Genomic DNA, 22,556 nt, shown 5'->3' on the forward strand with positions numbered 1-22,556 from the left:
TCTTGACTTTCAGACGTTAAAATGAAATTGCCTAAAATAAAAGGAAAAATAAAAATCTACTTGCTTCAGTGTACATTTGGAAGGTTACAAAAATTGGGTCAAATATTGATATTTGCTTTTTGGTATTTTTGTCTTTTAATTGGCAAGTTAATAGGGCTACATACTTCCTTGGGTGAGATCATTTTCTGTGAGCTTGGGAAGAATCAGTTTATCTGCTTGCCAGTGGACACATGAAAAGTACATCATTGAAACATATGGTTTTTAAAATTTATGAAATGTTTCAGAATACAGAAAATATGTATGATACATTTAATTGTCATCTACTCACTATATAATTGTCAGATCTTCGTGTTTTGTCTTATTTTCCTTAGAACTTTTGTTTTTGTTTTATAAAATAAAGCATTCAAGACATACTTGAGGTGTCTGTCCATTTCGGTCCACAGAAGTAGCCATGTCCTGAGTACAGTGTTTACCATTCCCATCCATTTGCTTACTCTTTAACTACTGCATTATTTATCCCCATACATCATCATATCACTTTGTATGTTTTTAACCCTATACAGATGGTATTTTATAGAAACTATGCTTTAGTTTATTATTTTTATTCATTTACAACCAGTCTATTCTGAAGGAGATCAGCCCTGGGTGTTCTTTGGAAGGAATGATGCTAAAGCTGAAACTCCAGTACTTTGGCCACCTCATGCAGAGAGTTGACTCATTGGAAAAGACTCTGATGCTGGGAGCGATTGAGGGCAGGAGGAGACGGGGACGACAGAGGATGAGATGGCTGGATGGCATCGCTGACTCGATGGACATGAGTCTCAGTGAACTCCGGGAGTTGGTGAGGGACAGGGAGGCCTGGCGTGCTGCGATTCATGGGGTCGCAAAGAGTCGGACACGACTGAGTGACTGAACTGAACTGAATTGAACCATAAGTTTTAAGATGTATCCATGTTGGTTTATATAGCTCTTGGTCCTTTATAGTAATTACTGTGTAGTATTCTATTATATAAATCATGACAGTGTTTATATATCCATTCTTATGTTGATGGACGTTTAGACTGTTTCCAAAATTGCAGTTCTGAATAATCTTAGCTTGAACATTCTTGTGATTTTGTCCAAGAAGGAAGGTGAGGGAATTTCCCTAGGAGTAGAATTGCTGGGTCATTTATTAACTTTCTGTTGCTGTTAAAACAAACTGCCCCAAACCTGCTGGCTTAAAACAACACAAATTTATTATCTTAGTCTTATGGAGATTAGAAGTCTGACATGAATCTCAGTGGGCTAAAATCCAGGTTGACAGAGCTGTTTTTACGGAATCTGTATGGGGGAATTCATTTCCTGACTTTTACACATCTAGAGAGTGCTCACATTCTTTGGATTGTGGCCTCCTTCCTCTATCTTCAGAGTCAGCAGTACTTTATCTCTCTTATTATTCTACTATCATAGCTCCATCTAACTGCCTTCTTCTGTCTGTCCTCCACTTTTAAGAAACATGGTGAATACACTGGGGCCCATCTGAATAATACGGGATAATGTCTCTATTTTAAGATCATTTACTAGGAAACTTAATTCTGTCTGCAACTTAAATTCCCCTTTGTTCTGTAAGGTAATTTATTTACAGGGTCTGGGGATTAGGCCATCTTTGGTGAATGCCATCTCTGGCAAGGCTTTTATTCTGCCTATCACAGTTATTATAACTCTCCCACTTCACAAAATAATTTTAAATTGCTCTTCTAAGTGATACATGTATTTACACTGTCTCTGTATGTGCGTGAGGCTTTTAGTTGTTCCATATACTTACAAACACGAGAGTTTTAAAATTTTAAAATGGTATCCAGTCTGATGGATGTGATTGGTGTCTCACTGAGAGTCTTTTCATGAAATTATTGGCTGCTGAAGTTTACTTTCAGTTTATTGCCCATTTCTTTTCTATTTCTAAATTGTTCTTTTTTGGTTTACTTGGTTTTCTTACTGATTTTTTCCTCTGTGTGATTTATCATTATACTTTTTATTTTTTTTTTATTTTTTTTATCATTATACTTTTTAAAAGTTTGTTGCACAGTTTTAAATTTCAAAGGAGAGAAATTATGTCTTGTTTAATAAAGAATATCCTACTTGAAGTCATAAAGATACCCCTTTTTATTTTTAAATGTGCAACAGAGCAAATTACACATTTTAATAACTTTCTTTTTAGGTTTGTGTGTTTCTAGCCATATCTGTGAAATATACTGATACAAGCAAGTGTGATTTATTGGGTTGGCTCAGTTTTGTATAGGCTACAACTGAGAGCTATATTATTTAAAGACTGATGGATTTATGAAGTGTTTTTTCTAGGAAGTGTTTTTTCACTTTAGAGGTGATCTGGTTCAAACCTGCAGCCCAGAGAGGCAGGGAGTGGCAATTCTAGACCTACTTGTATTAACAGAGTGACCTGCATAGATGCCACATTATATTATCTTCATGGCTGAGAAAACTGCCTTACTTACCTTGAAGGGTTTTATTCTACTGGTAGATACTTAACTCTTGGACTGAGTAAATAATGGATACTAATTTACATCCAAGAAAATAAAACAACATTCACAAGGCAGAAATTTTCATGAGACAATGGCATATCACTTTGTTTCTAACTATCCAGGAAAAAAAGGGCAGGATCAGAAGCAAGGAATAATTACCGTGACTGTAGTACTTACTTATTCTTCAGTGATGAGCATGTGAATATAAAAATGACTAGACATCAGTTTTGTTGAGAATCACCAATTTCCCCCAAAGTGCATAGTTTCTTTTAGAAGGCTTCTATCACAAGCATGTCTCTACTGTGGACTGTGTTCTGAAAGGGAAGCTTCCATTAGTGAAGTCCCTCGACTTTTCTGTCTAGATACTCACCCACCTCACTATGTGATTCACACACTGCCCTTCCTCCAACTCACTGAACATTTTCACAGTATCACTCAATTCTTAGACACTTTAAGCTCAGGGATAAAATTAAGTGCATTTCTTATGCCCAAAAAAAGCATCTCAAGAATTTTTCACTATTTTTTTTTCTTAAAGGAGTGTTGCAGAGGAACTTAAGAGTGAGTGACAGTTGACAGAGCTCTGGTTGCCCAGCAACTGGCAATTTAAATATCTAGGAGCTGATATGATTTACCAGCCTGATAAACAGCAAGGACTTTAATACAGTTTTAAAGACTACTACACATGTTGCATTGAGCTATTTATATGTGTTGATCTGTCTCAGTTTAATATGTGCAGATATATATGTATGTACATATGCTTATTTTTTCCTCCAGAGGTAGAATATGAAAGAAAAGATTGTATTTCTTCCCCTCTGTGACATGAATAGAAGTTGTCTGCGATAAAATGGTTTGTTTTAGCCCCTTTGTTTTTATTCAGATACTCAGTTTCAGAGAAGGCCTTCTCACTCAGAGGGAATAAGTGTCTTGTGGATTGAGTTCTGTGTTTGTTTTGAGTTCTGAGACTGTATTTATATATTTGGTAACTGTTATCTTATTTTTTGCAGGTTTTGTAATTCTCTTCGTTTTTTTTTTTTTTTTTGAAGGGGAGGAGTAATTGCTCTTTATTCTTCCCAGGAATTATAAGGTTTAATAGGTTTGGCTCTGAGTGTGTTAGTGTAATTGATCAGTGTGTTTTACTAATGGGATCAAGAGGCTTGATTTTATCATGAGCCAGTTCGCTCCCTGGAGCAGGTTAGTCTTCATCTTCTTGACCTTCCTGACCCTCAGTGGACATCATTCATAGGTTCTTCCAAGCAATGATAAAATAGCTACACCCCATCAGTAATAAGAGTATAGAAACCCGAAGGGTCTCCCTCCCTGAGGAGGCGGCCAGCACTGTCATTTTGTATATCAACAACACAACAGTCTGTACAAAGTCCTACTGTCTTGTCAGGAATACAAGGTGCTACATAAAACACACGACTAACATCCTGTTACTAGCATAGAACTTGAAATAATTTTGAGGATAATTTTAACACTGAATATATTTTATGATATGGGAATTCAAATGTAGATTGTTTCCATCACCGGATAGTTGAAAGACACAACGAGGTAACTTTAAAATTGTTTCTTAAAACTTTACAGTTCATTGAGTTAAGGCTTGAGGACCCTTGGGAAAGGAGGGCATTTTTGCCAACCATGCATGTTTGATTTAAAATCCAACATCCTAAAGCTGCATACCAGCTGTTTCAGGGTACCTTTCCTTCTACCTCTGATTACAGTGAAAACTCCCTTTCCTGAATTCTTGTAGTGAATATGCTGTCCTGTTCCCTTTAAAAAATTATACTTATTAGGGCTGTGATGTTTCACGATTCTAGGGGCAGTTTGTAACACAGAGGCCCTGACTTTCATAATGATATTTCCCATTTATTGAGCATTGTGCTAAGTATTTTAAATGTATTGTCATTTGTCCCTAGTGATCCTACAAGTAGTTATTAGAACCAGCATCTTATTGGTGAGGAAGGTCAGAGTGGTAGAGTAATTTACCCATAAAACTATAGCAAGAAATTGGGAAGGTGGAATTTTCATTATGGTCTGTCAGACTCCAAAGCCAGTTTAGACCACGTTATTCTCTCTGTTTTGTTGTTTCTTAATTGTTTATACATATGTCATTCCTCCAGTTGTTCTCACCCTTTAGCTCACTTAAGAATCATTGTGGGAATTTGTTTAAAATGCCGTTTCTGGACTCTTGTTATACAGATTCTGATATTGAAATTTCTAGGTAAGTTCCAAGTATCTTAATCTGTATTTTTAGGGGAGTCCTTAGACAACACCCTAAGAAATCCCTGGTGTGCTATATGTGAGACAGAAATCATCTGAGCTGCGTCTTCAGCTCTGTACTGAGCATGCACAGTAACCCCTCGGTGGTGGTGCTGGTTCAGTTACTCAGTCATGTCCTGTTCTGTGTGGCGCCGTGGGCTGTCATCCTCCAGGCTCCTCTGCCCCTGGGGCTTCCCAGGCAAGAATAGTGGGGTGGGCTGCCATTTCCTCCTCCAGGGCATCTTCTCGACCCAGGGATTGAAACCATGTCTCCTGCATTTCAGGCTGATTCTTTACTGCCAAGCCCCTGGGGAACCCCTAGCCTTGATAAGTACACGCTAAATTCAGTCTCTGTTAAAACTGTTGCTGCTGAGCTAAATATAGCCCACAGAGTTTTGTAACATGAATCTGGGTGGTATCTTAACTTGAATACAAAGTTTGTGCAAGTTAGAAAAGTCAATATTAATTGGTAGGGTGAAAATAAAAGAACAAGATATCTGATATGATGATTCATTTTTCCTGTCTAACTGTATTCTGGAATTTTAGGGGTATTTGAAAATACTCGTGTGTGTTCTAAGGAAACCTCTGTAGGAAAAGGACATGCATAAGTGAAAAAAGAATGAGAGGGGTGGAATTGAGATAATCTTATGTATAAAATAGAGCTCTTTGGAAGAGGATGAGAAGGACATAAAAATGGAAGATAGAAGGTTGATTGAATTTGTTAGTAAAAATGGGTTCTTTGGAAAGGGATCAGAGAATAAAATGACCTATTCAATTAGAAGAGACCTTGGAGAAGCCTAGTGGAAAAGAGGATCAAAGATAGCAGGATGGGAATAAAAGGAATCAATGACAACATAGGTGTTGGTTGGGGAAGAGTTCCCCGTATTTCACATTTTTTTGAGTGGTCCTGGTAGTCAGGGCTCATCCTGTTTTTCTTCTTGTGTGGATATTCTGCTGTTATCATTTCTTCACCTGAAGTGCTTACCTGTCCATGTATGAAGACGTGTCTTGGCTGGCTCAAAATTGGACTAAACACTAGCAGTAGCTAGAGTCCTGAGTAACATAACCAGTGAAATCCTGCCCCAAATAGAAAGAGAAGCCTTAGGTCAGTTGAAATTCCCAAGATGATTTGTTAAAACAATAGAAAAGTTCTTTGGAGAGGAATTTATATGTACTCAGGGGATATTGGAGAAGGCAATGGCACCCCACTCCAGTACTCTTGCCTGGAAAATCCCATGGATGGAGGAGCCTGGCGGCTGCAGTCCATGGGATCACTAGGAGTCCGACATGACTGAGCGACTTCACTTTCACTTTTCACTTTCATGCATTGGAGAAAGAAATGGCAACCCACTCCAGTGTTCTTGCCTGGAGAATCCCAGGGACTGGGGAGCCTGGTGGGCTACCGTCTATGGGTCGCACAGAGTCGGACACGACTGAAGCGACTTAGCAGCAGCAGTAGCAGCAGGGAATATACTTTATGTTTCTCTTCAAATTTCTACAAAATGATAGTTATTCCTGACTTTATTTTTAGGAACAAAAAATAGCTGTTTTTTGACATTGTTTTACTTTATGTCAATACCCAAATGATTTTTGAAGTTTATGTATATATATAAAATATTTAGTAATACCAGTGAGAGATTAGGGTAAACATAGTATGTGCGTGTGTACTAAGCCGCTTCAGTTGTGTCTGACTCGTTGTGACCCTTTGAACTGTGACCCGCCAGGCTCCTCTGTCCATGCGGATTCTCCAGGCAGGAATACTGGAGTGGGTTGCCATGCCTTCCTCTGGGGATCTTCGCAACTCAGGGATTGGACCCATGTCTCCTGTGGCTCCTGCATTGCAGGCAGATTCTTTATTGCTGAGCCACCGGGAAAGCCCAAACGTGGTATATTCCAAAGCAAATAATAGCGCAGTATTTTTCCTTAGGGTAGACATTTGCCTCCTAAAAGAAAAAAAGCAAAGAAAGGAAAAAAGTTTTAGTAATTAGATCCCTATTGTAAGCCTAGTGGAGCGTGAAAGATTAACAGCTGCGTTGCAGGGTGAGAGGCACCGTGTGTCACTGTTTTCTCCTGGGATGGAACTCAGCCTGAAGTAAAACACAGTTTCTATACTAATAATGATAATAATAGCCGACATTTTTGAGCACCTACTCCATACCAATTACTTTGCATTTATTTTTTGTCCAAGCCTCACAGTGACCTGATAAGTTAAATAATTCATGTTTAAGCAACTGAGGCTCAGAAAGGTTAATTGACTACCAGATCACCCAGCTAGTGAGACATCTTACATGGGCACTTTGCTGCATGAAGTGATTTTCAGATCTTTAGTAGGTAGATTGCAAGATTAAAAAAAAAAATCACAGAAAAAATTTAAATGTATTCAGTACTGAAGTTTGAAAGAAAGAACCATGTCGATCTAAATTGCACTGATGGATAAAGGTCTTTTGTATTTGGCTTGCTGATCATGACCCATGCCCCCACACTGGCAGGGTAGTAGGCTGCGAGCCAGGTTCTTTTAAGCACGCTTGATCAGGCAAGTTTTCTGCAGGGAAGGTTATAGTGTATAGATCACAAAGCCCTCCTGCTGCACAGGTATCAGAGGTTGTCTGTTGCAAGTTTCTTCACTTCGACTATTACTTCCTTTTCTCAATTCTATTTTAGACTTTGGTCTCCTGTGTATTTACAAGTAGACAACGCTTTTTTTTAACAGCCTCTTTGCCATGACTAAGAGGAGGCTTGTATATCCTGCAGTTTCCAGGCATTGTGATTCTCATTTTATACTCACACTGATGATAATGGTAGCTGTGACTTACTATTCCCTGTTGTCCAAGAAGGGAAGTTGTAGGTAGGGGCCTTCAAAGGTGATCTCATAGAAATCAGAGCAAGAAGGATTCTGATGAAATGGTCTTCATAGAAGCTGTTTGAGATATGATTTGGGTGCTGGATACCCTGGGGCTAAGCCGTGTGGTTTTAAGCTCAGTGCTTACTAAGAAAAGGTCTATGTTTATTAGTACAGGCTCTGAAGTTGGAAGAATTTCTTCTTATAAAATGAATTATCCAGCACACCATTTCTGATTGTGTTATATATATTTTTAGATACTACCATTGTGTTATATTTATAGTATAGGCTACTGAATGCTATTTTAAATATGCAAAATGTATACATAACTAACCTTCCAAAATACATTCCGTGCTCTGTGTTATACCCTGCAGTGTAGCCTGTGCTTAAATGGTTCTCCTAAAAAGTCTTAGAAGAGAACTTATTATTTGCTTTCAAATTAGCACAGAGAATGTATGTTTGCTGTGTGGCCCTCCAGTGGCCGTTCTGTTCTTACCTGTACTCTGAGAGTGTCTGTCAACTAGTTTTCCAGTCCCCAGAGTCCACAGGGTCCCAAGGGTCCTATTGTTTAAGACAACTCAAGTGTGGTCATTAGTGTTATTTTTCAATCCTGCTTCTGCTACTGAAGTTGAAGGGGAACGAGTATCCTTAAATCTCTATATCCCATTCTCCTGTCTCTTGATGAATACTAGTTCGATTATTTTGATGTAGTTGTGAATTTGTAGAACTTGTAGAACTTGTCTAATTAATAAATGAATTTCCTCAGGCTGAGAAAAACTTTAAACAAATGAGGTGAGAAGCTGAAACTTTCCAGTGATCTGAGAAATCACTTCAGTTCAAAACCCTTAATAATGACCTTATCTAGGACAACATAATTCATAGGCAAATTTGTTTTGGGGTGTCTGCTGTCTTAGCCTGATTCATGAAGACCCACACCTTGTCTGGGTCTACTCTTTCTAAATGGTGGTTCATGCTCCAGAGTATTTTTATTTCTTTCATTGATATAAGTCAAAGAACTGTGTTCTAGTCCTTCAGAACTTTACACTAACAAATTGGATAAATGGTTCTGCCCCCAAAGGTAGGCAAGTGAAGTTTTATTGGTTTAACCCTTTTCCTTTAATAATTTATTGTGTTCCTATACGTACCAGGCAGGTGATAGATGTGGGGACTGCAGAGATGGGATAGTGCAATCCCTGAACCGAGGACTGTAGTCTCATGATGAATAAAAGTATGTCACTAATATATGAGGTGCTCTTATTATCTGACATAGGGGGTGTTATACAGTTATGGTACAAGACACAGTGGGAACATAGATGAGGAAGCTGACTATTTACTTGGAGTGATTGGTTAAAATTTCTCACTTGAACATGGCTTTAAAGAATTTGAGCTGGGAGGTAGAGAAGAGATGATAGTATTTCGCAGGGAAGGAGGCACAAAAGCATGGAAATGTGAACAATACTATACAGAAAGAAATAAGCCCATGGTCATCGTATGTGTTTAAGTATAGCCACATAGATGCTCATCCTGGTGTTCATTCTGATTTCTCAATGCCTCTGCCTCAGCAGTAGTTGACAGCATTGAATATCACCCTAGGAATAATGACAGATCGTCTGGAACCATAGGAGTTATGTGTGAGGAAAAGAAGGAAGGAGAGAAATAGGGGTGAGAGGAAATAAATTATGATGGAACTTGAATGCCAACTAAGGAGTTTATAGGTCACCACATTTTATTTACTAATTAATTCATTCAGACATTCCTTGGAGGCAAGGATACCAGACAGAAGGCTAGATAAAGAATGTAATCAAGAATAAATAATTACTTGAGCCAAGGCAGTATTCATTGAAAGGGAAAGGAGAGCCCAGATACAAAAGATGCTTTTAAGACATCAGGGTTCTGGCTTTGATGACTATCTTTGGGAAATGTGAGAAGTAAAGAATTGAAAATTTTCATCATGGGTAACAGAGTATCTGGTATGTACACAATTAAGAGTTTGTTGAATTGAGTAGAATGTTAAGAGTGATTTTTCTAGCATTTTTCTCCAAAAGATGAAATTATGGCAGAATATTTGGTTTTGAGGTATAAGATAGACACTGCAGGTCTGATGAACCTCCTCATGAGCTCAGTGCCCCATACAGTGGATGCTATGAATTGAGTCAGCCCATGAAGCTGAGGGCTTGGGGCTAATGGCTCCATCTCAGAAGAGAAGGACTTGCAAATAAGTGTGAATGATTTTGTAGACTAAACTGTGCACTACAACTTGCCCTAAGCCTGAGAAAAATATTTTAGAGACACAGTTCTTATTAGTTACATAGACTACAAAATCATTCCACTTCTTCCTAATACCAATTGCCCAAAAGAAAAAAAAAACTATAATAAGAAGCTTAGGTTATAGTTTTAAAAATCAAAATAAAGATTATGGTAGGAAGATGAAATCTTAGTCAAATCTGAAAGCTTATATTGTGAGAATTCCTGTAGACATTTATTGTAACTACTTATCATCATTGGTTGTTGAGTTCAGTCTGTTCAATGACTAGGTAAGTTCTTTAGTAAAGATCTGCAACTCAGTGAGTCAGTACTGAAATTGTGAGACTAGGTAGATAGAGTCTTGATATTCAAGCAGCTTTGCTAGAACAGCCTGTGATTCCCTGTGATGCAACAAAGAGAGGAATGGGCTAAAAGGCAGAAGGCCAGCCCTCCCATTTGTCATCTGCATGTCTGTGAACAAATTCTCAAAACTTCTCTAAGCCTCAAATTCTTCATCTATAAAATGGGGATAAAAATGGCTTAGTATACTCCAGGGCTGTTGTGAAGATCAGAGGAAATAATCCTTGTGCAAATTTTGTGTGATCTGTAAAGCTCTGCTAACTTGCCCATTATAGAACATTATGGAAAGCAGGTGGAATAGTTCAAGGATCTATGGAACCACCTCCACAATAATGTTAATGATAAGCACAGTGTGGGCTGGGTCAGTGTAATGTGTTAATGCCCTCTTTCCCTGGCTGCACAGGCAGGCTAAAGCATTGCAAGATGTCATCCCCTTGGGCTGTTGCCCTGTGCTCTATCCCAGGATAATAGCACGGATATATTTGCAGGGAGCTGACCAACGTGTAGTCAGAGATGTCTTCTTTGAAGCAGACTCTTAACTCCCTATTGTGGATCCAGGTCCCTCAAGGAATATGGTGGTGGTGGTTTAGCCGCTAAGTTGTGTCGGACTCTTGCGACCCCATTGACTGTAGCCTGCCAGTCTCCTCTGGGATGGGATTCTCCAGGCAAGAATACTGGAGTGGCTTGCCATTTCCTTCTCCAGGGGATCTTCCCAACCCAGGAATTGAACCCGGATCTCCTGCATTGCAGGCAGATTCTTTACCAACTGAGCTACCAGGGAGGCCCTCAAGGAATATAGTTGACCCAAAATAACCATTCTTGGCTGTCAATAGGGAAAAGGTTTACAGCAGCAATTTTGCTCTTGCTGTGCTTATATTAATTATCTCCTTAAGTGTGCATATATACGTGTGTGTATACATTTTTTACAGCATGGACAAATTAAGGTGCTAGTTAATTGAAACTATTATTTGAAGGCAGTAGTTCTGTATCTGCTTTAATAATCTGTATTCACAAATAATCAGCATAACTTTATTCTTTTTTTTCACTTATCTACCCACATGAAGGTCAGTTTCCTATTATTTGTAGTTCAGACTTATTGTAAGAATGACTAATATTGTAGGGGAAAACCTCCCTATTCTAAGAAATAGTCTGTTTCTCTGCAGTGCATTTAGATAAAGAAACTTGGGAAGATTTAAGAATACATTGTCCTTTTTCATTGACAAATATTCCCCCACTGGCCCCTCTTTCTTTTCCAGGCAACTAAAAATAGTCTTAATTTGTGCCAAATTCTGAATCAATTTTGTCCCTAAAATGTGTGAATAGGACTACTCATCCACTGATCTTGTTGTCCATGAGTAGAGGGAAGTGTATGGAGGCTCTGATGCACACACACAGACACACACACCCCATATGCATATACGTGTAGAGTACCCATATCCCTGAAACATTTTAGGAGAGCTCTTTAAATGGCCATATTTCAGTTATGCAGCTATAGTTACTGTGGTAACTTTGGTTTAATGTGGCTTGTCAGAAATGCAGATATCATAAGTGGAAACTAGTATGTATCAACATAGAAATGCATGTTAATTTTCTTTATAACAGTGTTCAGATAGCAAAGCTTTCATAATGTTAGAAGAATATGGAATGACTAGGCAGTTATTAAAAAGGTTGAATGGCACAGAGAGTAGCTTACATTTTTGAAAGGTATTTAATGATGGTATTTTGGAAACCAAATTCATATTTCCACTTGAGATTCACTTTGCACCTCAAGGCCAGAGCTTTGAAGATAAAACTGTACAGTTAAGTATTGATACAATTATGTATCGATAAATGGCCATGGACAGTTGTCATATGTATTTGTGGAAATAAATGGCAGAAGTGTGTAGAAATAGAAACATCTTTTCAATCTTAGGTTTTGGAACAAGTAGCAAAACTTTGGCTTTGTATGTATGTTTAACTTTTGGAAATTATTGGTTAAATTGAGTTTTATTTGAAGTATACAAGTGTCAATTGTACAAAGTGGCATTATAGATTTAAAATGATTTTTTTTTTAAAACACAGAGTAACTATGCCTTTGAAGGAAAGTGCCTTCCAATGCTGCTTCACTTACAGTCTCTTGAAGTTTCCTGTCCCTTGCTGTTTGTTATTTTTTATTTGAAATCAAACTGTGCTATTGAGAATCAGGGATGTATCTAGAGCATTTTAAAATATTTTAGATTGCAATGTAAAAAAACTAAAATCTCAAAAATCTCAAAGTCCACAGTCATCAATTTTAGGTAGTTTATAAATTCAGATTTCACTCAATTTTAACTTTCACTTTGTTTCATTACCTTTTAATTATGAAGCATATGACATCTCAATTTTCTCACCTATAAGGATAGCGAAGGGAGTTCTAGGTATCCATTAGCATGGCTGATGCAAAAATAATGTAAAATATGGTACTATGTCTAAAAGTACTTTGTAACTAAAGAACTATGCAAATGATGTTATTACATTAAAAATATAATACTGACATCTTTTTATTTGGAAGCCACTGTCTATTTGCTGATACAGAAATAAAATTTTTTGCTCTTCATTTTTCATCTTTTTTTGTAGAAATACTGCTTTCTCATCAACCTGGAAATTAAGATTCTTTAAATAATGCTGATAAAGTAGCACATCGGTATAAATTTTTGAAGGAGATTTATGAAAATATGCATTTTATTGTTTCTAAATCATAACGTATATCCAGCATGAATGACGTGGTAAGAATTAGCCTGTTAGAATTGATTACACTACATAACTATTTTTAATAACTATCATACTTCTATTTTGAGACCATTTGAAGTGTTATAGGTATTCTTAGTGATGTTATATGGTTCTTCAAGGGAAATATGTATTTATATCTGCTTTATACATTTGGACAAAAATAGTAATAACACTGTCACAATACTGATTGGAAAACGAGTCACAATAAATATGTTGGATTTTCAAGATAAAAAGATGTACGGTTTTCAGAGTTACAGCATACTGTCTATAAAAATAGTGCAATTGGGATATACTATTTTAGTAAGAAACTCATTAAGTACAACTTTAAGAGCTTCTTTTTCCTCTTGATTTTTTAAACTTTGAAATTCCAGTAAGCTGTTGGGAAAATGTCCTTCCTATTGCTCTTTGCTGCAATGTTTAGAAGTGAGAGTATATTCAAATTAAAAACAGAAAGTCCCTTAAATTCCTCTCAAGAAGTCCATCCTGTAAGTGCCACTCCTGGAAAGACTATGGTTATTATTACTTTTGACTGGAACAAGATTGCAAAAGGCTTCAAGAAGAAATGGAAATGGTAATGAGAATTTTCTGTCACCCTTGTAGTTTACAGTGTATTTGTTACACTTCTTTTTAGTCTATTACAGTGTTTTTGGCAAGAAGTCCTTACCTTTAGAAGGAAATCTGTAACAGTAATAATTAAGAATACTGTATAATGAGATACTGATTATAATTAAAATTAAAATTTAATTAACATTTAAAAATTCCTGTAATAATGATAACAACAAATTAGTTATAATTGTAAATAAGAAACTAATTATAATTACATGGAGTGCTTTTCAGGCTTCCCAGGTGACTCAGTGGTAAATAATCCGCCTGCCAACGCAGGAGACTCAGGTTCAATCCTGGGTTGGGAATATCCCTGGGAGAAAGGAATGACAATCCACTCTAGTATTCTTACTTGGGGAATCCCATGGACAGAGAAGCCTGGTGGACTATGTAGTTCATGGGGTCGCAAAAGAGTCGGACATGACTTAGCGATTAAACAACAATAACATGAGGTGCTTTTCACGTATTCCTTCCACATCTATTATTTTATTCTAGAGTTTGAATATTTTTTGCTTTGGTAAATTTGCTCTTTTATAAATGAAGACTTAAGAAACCTTGGAGGTTGATGTGAGAACCTCAGAGACTCTCCGTCGAGCTGTGGCTGAACTGAAACTCAAGGCTGGTCCTCTTATGTTTCTTTTCCTGTGTGGCTTGACGTAACGTGTATAACACACAGGCATTTTTCTTACATTCTAGGTTCCGCCTAGACCAGCTTCTCGTGGACCAGCATTGCCAGCTAACTGAAGGCTGTGAGTCTGCATCTCGGCCCATCAATCCTTCTCCTTATTCCCATGATGAGTTCACCAGTGCGGTCCGGTCAGTCTGGTTGCTTTTTAAACTTTAAACAAATTTAGTATGAAAGATGTTTTGTCTTGCTTCAAGTTAAACAATTTAAATTGTGAAATGACTTTTTTTTCCTGATGAAGTTTGGTCAATATAATGAATTTTGAACTGTGTTCTATAGCCCATCCTCTATTACATAACCAGCTTGCAGTCCAGGCAATTAATTTCATTTGCTTTGTTATCTGAGCAGTAGACTTTAATCTTTTGCTGCAAATGTAACATTTGGGGTGAATTGTATGAAGTTATAAACATTTATTAAATATGACGTAGGCATCTAAGTCTACATCCATAGTCTTCTGACCAAATACCTGTCTGTATGCTTTTTAAAGGGTGTCGTGGGCTTTGCACGTCAGCTTGTGAATTTACTCCTCTTCCATCTCTGTGACACACAGGAAGGATATTTTTCTTCCCCACCCTTCTTTGCTGCCACTCCTGTTTCCTATATACATATTTAATTATAATCTCAACACCTGCTTCCTCTGAGTCCAGTTAATGTGTGGCTCATGTAGTGTTGTGATCAGCACAGCCAACACCCGTTTCTCCAGGAACAGGGTGTCACTTTTGGAACAAACATGATCTAAATCTTCAGAGTGATGGAATAGCTTCAGATATCACATGTTAAACATAGACAAATTTAAAAAGAATTTTCTGTTTGGATCATTATGGGAGTATTTATTTCTGTGTATTCTTTAAAAATATTTCAACATATTGGTGTCCTTCAGTTATCCAACTCCTGAGGTTGAAGATAGTATAATATTTTACTCAGTTTATAAAGGGAAATCTTTTGCCAAGATTTTCACTCTGTGGAGGGCTGGCCACACCCAGATCAGCTGCTCTGGAATTTCAGTGTCTCATCAGGCTTCCCCACATCCCCAGCAAGTTGCCAGTTTCTGTGTTGAATTTGGATCTAGAAATTATTGGAGAGTGTAACTGTATTTGTTCATTCTAAATGATGTAGTAAAGATATTCCAGAATCTTTAGTCACAGTCATGATTTATAATTGGCATTATTATCTGAATAAGAGATGAAGTTACCTAGGCTTCTTATATCTGAGTCCCTGTAGCTCAGGGGTTCTCAAACTTTAGCATCAGTGGGAGGGCTTATTAAAATGAAGCCACTTCCCCATTTTTTTTTTTTTTTTTTTTTTTGATTCAGGTCTTAGGTGTGTCCCAGGAATTGCAGTATTTACAGGTTTCTCTAGGTGATGCTGCTGCTGCCTGGGACTACACTTTGCGAAGCACCGGTCTAGCCTGCTATACCTGTTCCTTCCTCCACCTCTGCCTGCTCCCCACCTACTCTTGGCCCCACACCCCTACCCTCTCAGGCAGCCCTCTGTGTGACCTGCATTACTTATCACAACTAAGTATAGAATTACAGTCCTTTCTATTGAGTTGAACTTAAAACGATATTTGCGTCTTATATATGTGTATATTACCTTTAAAATATGTATCACAGTAAGTCCTCTACATATGAACGAGTTCCATTCCAAGAGTGCTTTTTGTTCAGTTTGTTAGTAAGTCCAACAAAGTTAGCCTAGGTACCCAACTAACACAATCAGTTGTATGGTACTGTACTGTAATAAGTTTATAATACTTTTCACACAAATAAGATGCATGAAAAGTACAACATTTTTAATCTTACAGGACAGTACCTTAGGAAGTAGAGTAGTACAACAGCTGGCATACGGGGGCCAGCACACATATCACATCTTTAAGGTTTGTATGTAGGGGACTTACTGTACGTATATTTTCTCTGTCAACGTATAAATTCTCTGTCAATATATAAATAAATATAAATATATTTATTTATATATAAATTTAATGTTCCAAAATTAACGTAATTTAAAAGAAACATTTAGAAATGCCATAGTCAAACTTTTTTTCTTGTGGTAGAATGTGCTGGAATCATTAAAAAACATACTGAAAGAAGTAGGAACAAATTGGCTAGGTACAGATGTGGCAGAAAACTTACTCCATTTCTACAAGTTACTGTTTAGAATTTATATAGGGAGTGCCCTTAATTCTTAAGACCAGAAACTATACTTTTTATATATTTTTATAAAATTGCCTATGTCTCTATTCTCTACTCATCTTCCCTGTATCTTCTCCACATTGTTTGTTTACCTCCCACTTTTACTTCACAGAGAATGACAGGCCAGATAGAACCATGAGAAGGTAGTTTTGTTATTTCTACCTGAATTTGTAATCTTGAAACGGACACAAAATGCAGATCTCATTAAGGCTAATGAGGGATGAAACTATATGGGAAATTTTTGGATCCAAATTATAATTAAAATCAACTTATAAAATTTAACTTTTAAATAGTTATTGGAGTCACTTATTTTCTCTTTTTTATTGAAGTATAGTTGATGTGCAATATTATGTAAGCTATAGGTGTACAATATAGTGGTTCACAATTTTTAAAGATTACTTTCCATTTATAGTTGTTGTAAACTATTGGCTACATTCCCCATGTTGTTTAATATATACTTGTAGCTTATTTTATATATGACAAGTTGTATCTGTATATTGCCTCTCTCCCCTTTCCTCTCCCTCATGGTAATCACTAGTTTTTTCTCTGTAAGTCTGTTTCTTTCTGGTTATATTCACTAGTTTGTTGTACTTTTTAGATCCCATATGTAAGTGATATTAAACAGTATTTGTTTCTCTAACTTATTTCACTCAGCATAATTCTCTTAATGTCCATTCATGTTTTGCAAATGGCAGATTTTCAAACTGGACCCTCTTATTTTTAATGTGAAACACACAATCCTGTTAGAACACTATTGTAAGCCGTTAGTTTCCCAGTTTAGCTGGTCAAGGCCTGTTTAAAGGTATATACTTGGCAATGAATGAATACAGAAATATTTTGATCACCTTATTTGAAAAGGAGAATTGATACAATGTAATAAATATTTAAAAATTTCACCTGGTTAAAAAAAAGTGAAACAAACGGCAGGAAGACAAACAGGTAAGAAATTCTATGGTGATGCTTAGTGTGATCTATGGACATCTTAGGTCATTTCTCAGGTATGTCTGTATTACATCTAATTTCATTCTAAAAGTAATGAGTTTTAATTGAGAGATCAGTGTAAGGGTTATTCCACTCTTAATTTTCTCATCTGATGTGTGGAACAGAATGTGGGAGTGACATTTTTGTTGTTGAGGTAACTGCTTAAGAGGTAAAGTATATTGGGCAAAAAAGCTATAGAAACGAAGTGTACATGTAAGGAACAGATGGTCAGAAGTAACATTTACTAAACTTTGTGAGGTAAACGAGAAAAGGAAAACAGATGAATGCATGCACCTAACTTTTGAAAGAGAAAAAATACATATGATTAAAGGAGTTTAGGGTTAAATAGAAATCTTATTGTCTGTGCAGCATAGACTGTTGTTTGTGTAAGAAGGGGATGTGAATCCATGTTTTAAGGTGTGTATAGAGAAGGAGTGAGTAGCACGTAAATTCAGCTTCTTATGCTCAATTTGTAGCATTATATAAAGACTCAGAGTTCCTATATGTAAATGTAATGTATAATAAGATGATCAAATATACTGGACTCCTTTTCAAAAAGACAAAGTAAAATAATACCAAATACTTGGATTAATCCCACAGATACCTAACATAGCTCACTATTGGTAATATTTGACAACTGAAATCAGCATACCCTTCCCCCAAGAGTACTGATTTTGTAATATGAAAATGTCCTTTGAGGCTGCTATTTCGCTGAGGAGGTTATTGCCAGTCATGATAATTGTTCAGTTAGAAGAAGAGTGGATGATAAATGAGACAGTCACCAAGTAAAGCTCATTTGACTTTAGAGTCATTAAAATTTTTCTTATAGACTTTCTTTCTTATAAATACTTCTGGTCTGCTGAGAGCAGCATTATACAGAGGTCTTAATCAGTTATGTTTGGAAAGTTTTTATGAATGAACTCTAAATTGAAGAAAGTCATAGCAAATGGATCAGGCAGTGGGAATCTTTTCTGTTTATTCCAAATACAAACTGCGATCAGAGAGACCTGAAATGCACTTTGCATTTATATAAAGGAAAATGTTCTAGCTACAAACATTAAAACATTCTTCAGCTACTATTAGCCTGTATCTCACGGAGCCATATATATTCTACTGGTGAGAAGTAACCTAATTGTTTGACTTAAAAAAAGTGTTTTTCTCACATCTCCTTAAAAAAAAAAACCTGTTTAAAAAGAATTAAATTGGTCTTATGCAATCACCATCCATTTATTTTGCTTTTGTTCTGCAAAGGGCTCTAAGGAGTTATTGTACACCAGAAAAATAGTCTCACTCCAGTTGTTCCAGAAATTGTTTATTGTATTTCAGATAAAGTATTTCTTTTTGTCTTGAAAATTGGTTCTGGGATGGTGTAAGTCCTATTTTCCTCAGGTATTGACAAAATTCTCATAGAAGTTCTCTGCTGCTGCTGCTAAGTTGCTTCAGTCATGACTGACTCTGTGCGACCCCATAGACGGCAGCCCACCAGGCTCCCCTGTCCCTGGGATTCTCCAGGCAAGAACACTGGAGTGGGTTGCCATTTCCTTCTCCAATGCATGAAAGTGAAAAGTGAAAGTGAAGGCGCTCAGTTGTGTCCGACTCTGTGCAACCCCATAGACGACAGCCCACCAGGCTCCCCCATCCATGGGATTTTCCAGGCAAGAGTACTATCAAGTACTAAATATTACTGTCTTGATCATATACTCAGTCAAACAGTAAATACTGATTTCTGAATATGGAATACACTGATTTTTATTTTAATCTTGCTTCCCCAATAATGTTCTATGTTAGAGCACTGGGCATTGCTTTTGGGCTCGGAGGAGTCTGAATGGAGAAAAGACTACCTGCATGAGACTGGCAGCTAGCTGATGCAATTAAGATAGTCATTCATTCAAAACTTACTATGCATGTATTTGGGCTTCCCTGATAGCTCAGTTGGTAAAGAATCGCCTGCAATGAAGGAGACCCCACTTTGATTCCTGGGTTGGGAAGATCCACTGGAGAGGGAATAGGCTACCCATTCCAGTATTCTTGGGCTTCCCTTGTGGCTCAGATGGTAAAGAATCCACCTGCAATGCTGGAGACCTGGGTTTGATCCCTGGGTTGGGAAGATCCCCTGGAAAAGGGAAGGGCTACCCACTTCAGTATTCTGGCCTAGAGAATTCCATGGACTATATAGTCCCTGGCATCGCAAAGAGACGGACACGACTGAGTGACTTTCACTCACTGTCTCATACATGTATTTTGTACTAAGCAGCGTGTTATTCAGCAGGGACACAAACAGTACTAAAATCATGGTTTCTACCCTTATGGACAGACCCTTTAGTAAGAGAGACAGAAGTGTAAATAGTTTTGGTCCATTCAGTGTGTTAAGTATTTTAATAATTATAGGAACAGAAGTTAATTTCTTCTGTATAGCAGTCTGTATGACATTTCTGGTAATTTATTTTTATCAGGATTGCCAAAATTCAGAAGGGAAGACTTTAGGGCTCATCTAACCTAGAGTTTTCCAAACATGTCAGGTAATAAATATCATCTGATGTTCCTGTCAAAAATACAGGTAGGTTCTCTGACCACTCCCCCCGGCACTGTTAAAAAAAAAAAAAAAAAAAAAGACATGCTAAGCTATAGCTCATTTATTTTGCTTTCTGATACATAAAAACCTAGTACTGTTGAAAACTAGAGGAAGTAATAATTTGTCATGAAATTCTGAAATTCTAGATCTTAATGTTTTCTCTGCTAGTAAGACATTCTGTTTTTACGTGGAGATGAACCAGAGAGATTCTTATAGGTAAAATACATTTTTTTCTTCCTCAGAACAAATTTCTAATTATTTAACCCAGATCAAATTTTTAGAATGATCCCAAGGTGATAGAAAACATGATTTGAGTCTGAACATTTTTAAGAGTAAATAAATTAGGCTGTATGAGCTCTGAAGTGATTCCAGTGTGACTTTTAATTTTGATGAGTTGAATGTATATAATGTAATTTTGATGAAAATCCACCCAAAGGAATTTTCCAGACATAGAACACAATAGGCCATCATGCCCCCTGGGATTTCATAATGTTGTGGCTTCATGGGCTCCTCGGTGAGTCTGGATGGCAGAGTTACTATAGTAACTGTATTCCTAAGTCCTGTAATTTTAGTTTTCAAAGCCAATGGCATATAGGTGGCTATTTCTGTTTTCTCCACCATTGTGGGAACACTTATAACAACTATCCACCTTATTGAGAGAGACCTGGCTATTTATACAAACTAAAGGTTTGTGAAAAGATCTTATATTCTATTAATATTCCTTTTCTTTTTTTCTGTGGCAAACCTTAGGCAAAAATTAGTTGAGTTTTCCTTTCATGCCTCTATTTTGCTAAACAGCTGAGTTCTCTTATAGAAATGTAGAGTAGATATAATTAATGATCAAAAAGTTCTTTGAAATAAAAAAATCTTGTGGAAATGCTAAGTAGTATAAACGATTTGAGGGCAAGCATTAATAAAAGCTTCACTGCAAGCATTTTTAAAGAGCACTAATAAAAGCTTCACGGTTCAATTAATACAGCACAACATTGGGTTTTCTAGAAGCATATGGGGCCCAGAAGGCCTGCCCCTGTTTTTAAAATTTACGAAGTCTTTAATGATTCACCACTTTTACTCCAGTGCATTACCCACTGTGGTGCCATTTAGTCATTAAGTAGGAAACTAAAACCAGGACAAAGCTACAAACAAATATCATAATGTCCAAGTGGGTACGTTTTTCTTCAATTTGTTCACAATGAGTTACCATAAAAAATGAATGGCAAATGAAATAGAGTTGTAGACAAATCAAGGTTATGGCTTCCCCAGATGCATCTGATCAGTTGGCTTTTTAATGAAATACAGGCTAAATCTTATTACAGTAATCTTGATTTAACTAAAATAATTTCAGGCTCCCAGCTAATTATCTATTTCAAGTAGTGTTCAAAAAAATATTCTAAGATAATGAAATAAAATTTTCCCTTGAAGTTTGTTGTAACAGAATTTGATCACAGAGTATAGTATAAGAGAGAAATAATTCATGTTAAATTTTATTAATTTTTTTTTTTTTACTTAGTGCAACTTCACAGTTAAGTGATTCATTCTTGTACTATTGCTAAATCTAAACTTCTCAGTATGGGATTTTCTTGGTTCTTTTTATCTTGCTATGTGTTGTTCAGTTGCTAAGTCATGTCTGACTCTTTCTGACCCCATGGAGTGCAGCACACCAGGTTCTCCTGTCCTTGACTATCCCTGGGATTTGCTCAGATTCATGTCCATTGAGTTGGTGATGCTGTCTAACCATCTTGCTATATAGAACAAGAAAATTCTGAGTTTCTAATAGGTGAGGCATTTACTATGGGTTTAATTTTGTCATGCTTATCTTACAAATTACAATCAATGCATTTTATCAATGCATGTTCTGTGTGTTGATTTCTGTTTGTTTCTTCAGATACTTTAATGTCCAAAATGAAAGACTCATGACTAAATTATTGATGAGTTTTTCTTTAAAATCTGTTTTGATTAAAAGGAAGTAGAAAACTCTGAGATACTCTTGTGAAATGGTTTGAAGTCTATTTTTTTTTCATGGTAACTTTCTGGCACTTGATTATATAAAGTTCTTTCCTTTTATGATAGATGGTTGCTTGTCAGGCAGCTCTACATAATTAACCTTTTCTTCCAGACTTTTAACTTCTAAGAAAACTTTCTCTTCATTACTGATATTATAGCTCCACTGGCAACTGGCCGAGCTGGGGAATTTCCTCTGGAGTTAGAATTTGCAGTAATAATTTTGCCATTCTCAAAAGATGACAGTTAAAAATTAAGAAATAAATATAAAATCACAGAAGGTAAACATTTTGAGTGTTATTTATTGGAGCATATGTGGCCCTACATAATTCTAATCCCTAAAAATCATTGTAGTGTTGCAAAACAATCGCACATGGGCACACATGTACACACACATTCTTTGGTATTCTGAGGAGCCAGCTCCAAAGTACCCAGAGGAAAAAAATACTCTATAAAGTCCACATAATCCTATAAACAAAAGGCTGTCCATGTGTATTTTGCAGATGTACCCAATTTTGCGTATGTATCTTCAAAAAGTTCCGCATTGTTTTGTAACTGC

The 22,556-nt window shown here is 36.7% G+C and overlaps 1 protein-coding gene across 1 annotated transcript in view; it reads left to right on the forward strand.

The window, feature by feature from the left end:
• HDAC9 (histone deacetylase 9) overlaps positions 1-22,556 on the forward strand; it is a 1,013,734-nt gene that overhangs the window by 26,206 nt on the left and 964,972 nt on the right. The window contains exon 2 of the mRNA XM_055589928.1: positions 14,266-14,385. Coding sequence (XP_055445903.1) covers positions 14,361-14,385 — 25 coding nt within the window. The 5' untranslated portion in view covers positions 14,266-14,360. The remainder of the gene's footprint in view (positions 1-14,265; positions 14,386-22,556) is intronic.

The sequence above is a fragment of the Bubalus kerabau genome, chromosome 8 (assembly GCF_029407905.1).
Source record: "Bubalus kerabau isolate K-KA32 ecotype Philippines breed swamp buffalo chromosome 8, PCC_UOA_SB_1v2, whole genome shotgun sequence".
In the NCBI taxonomy this organism is placed as follows: Eukaryota; Metazoa; Chordata; class Mammalia; order Artiodactyla; family Bovidae; genus Bubalus; species Bubalus kerabau.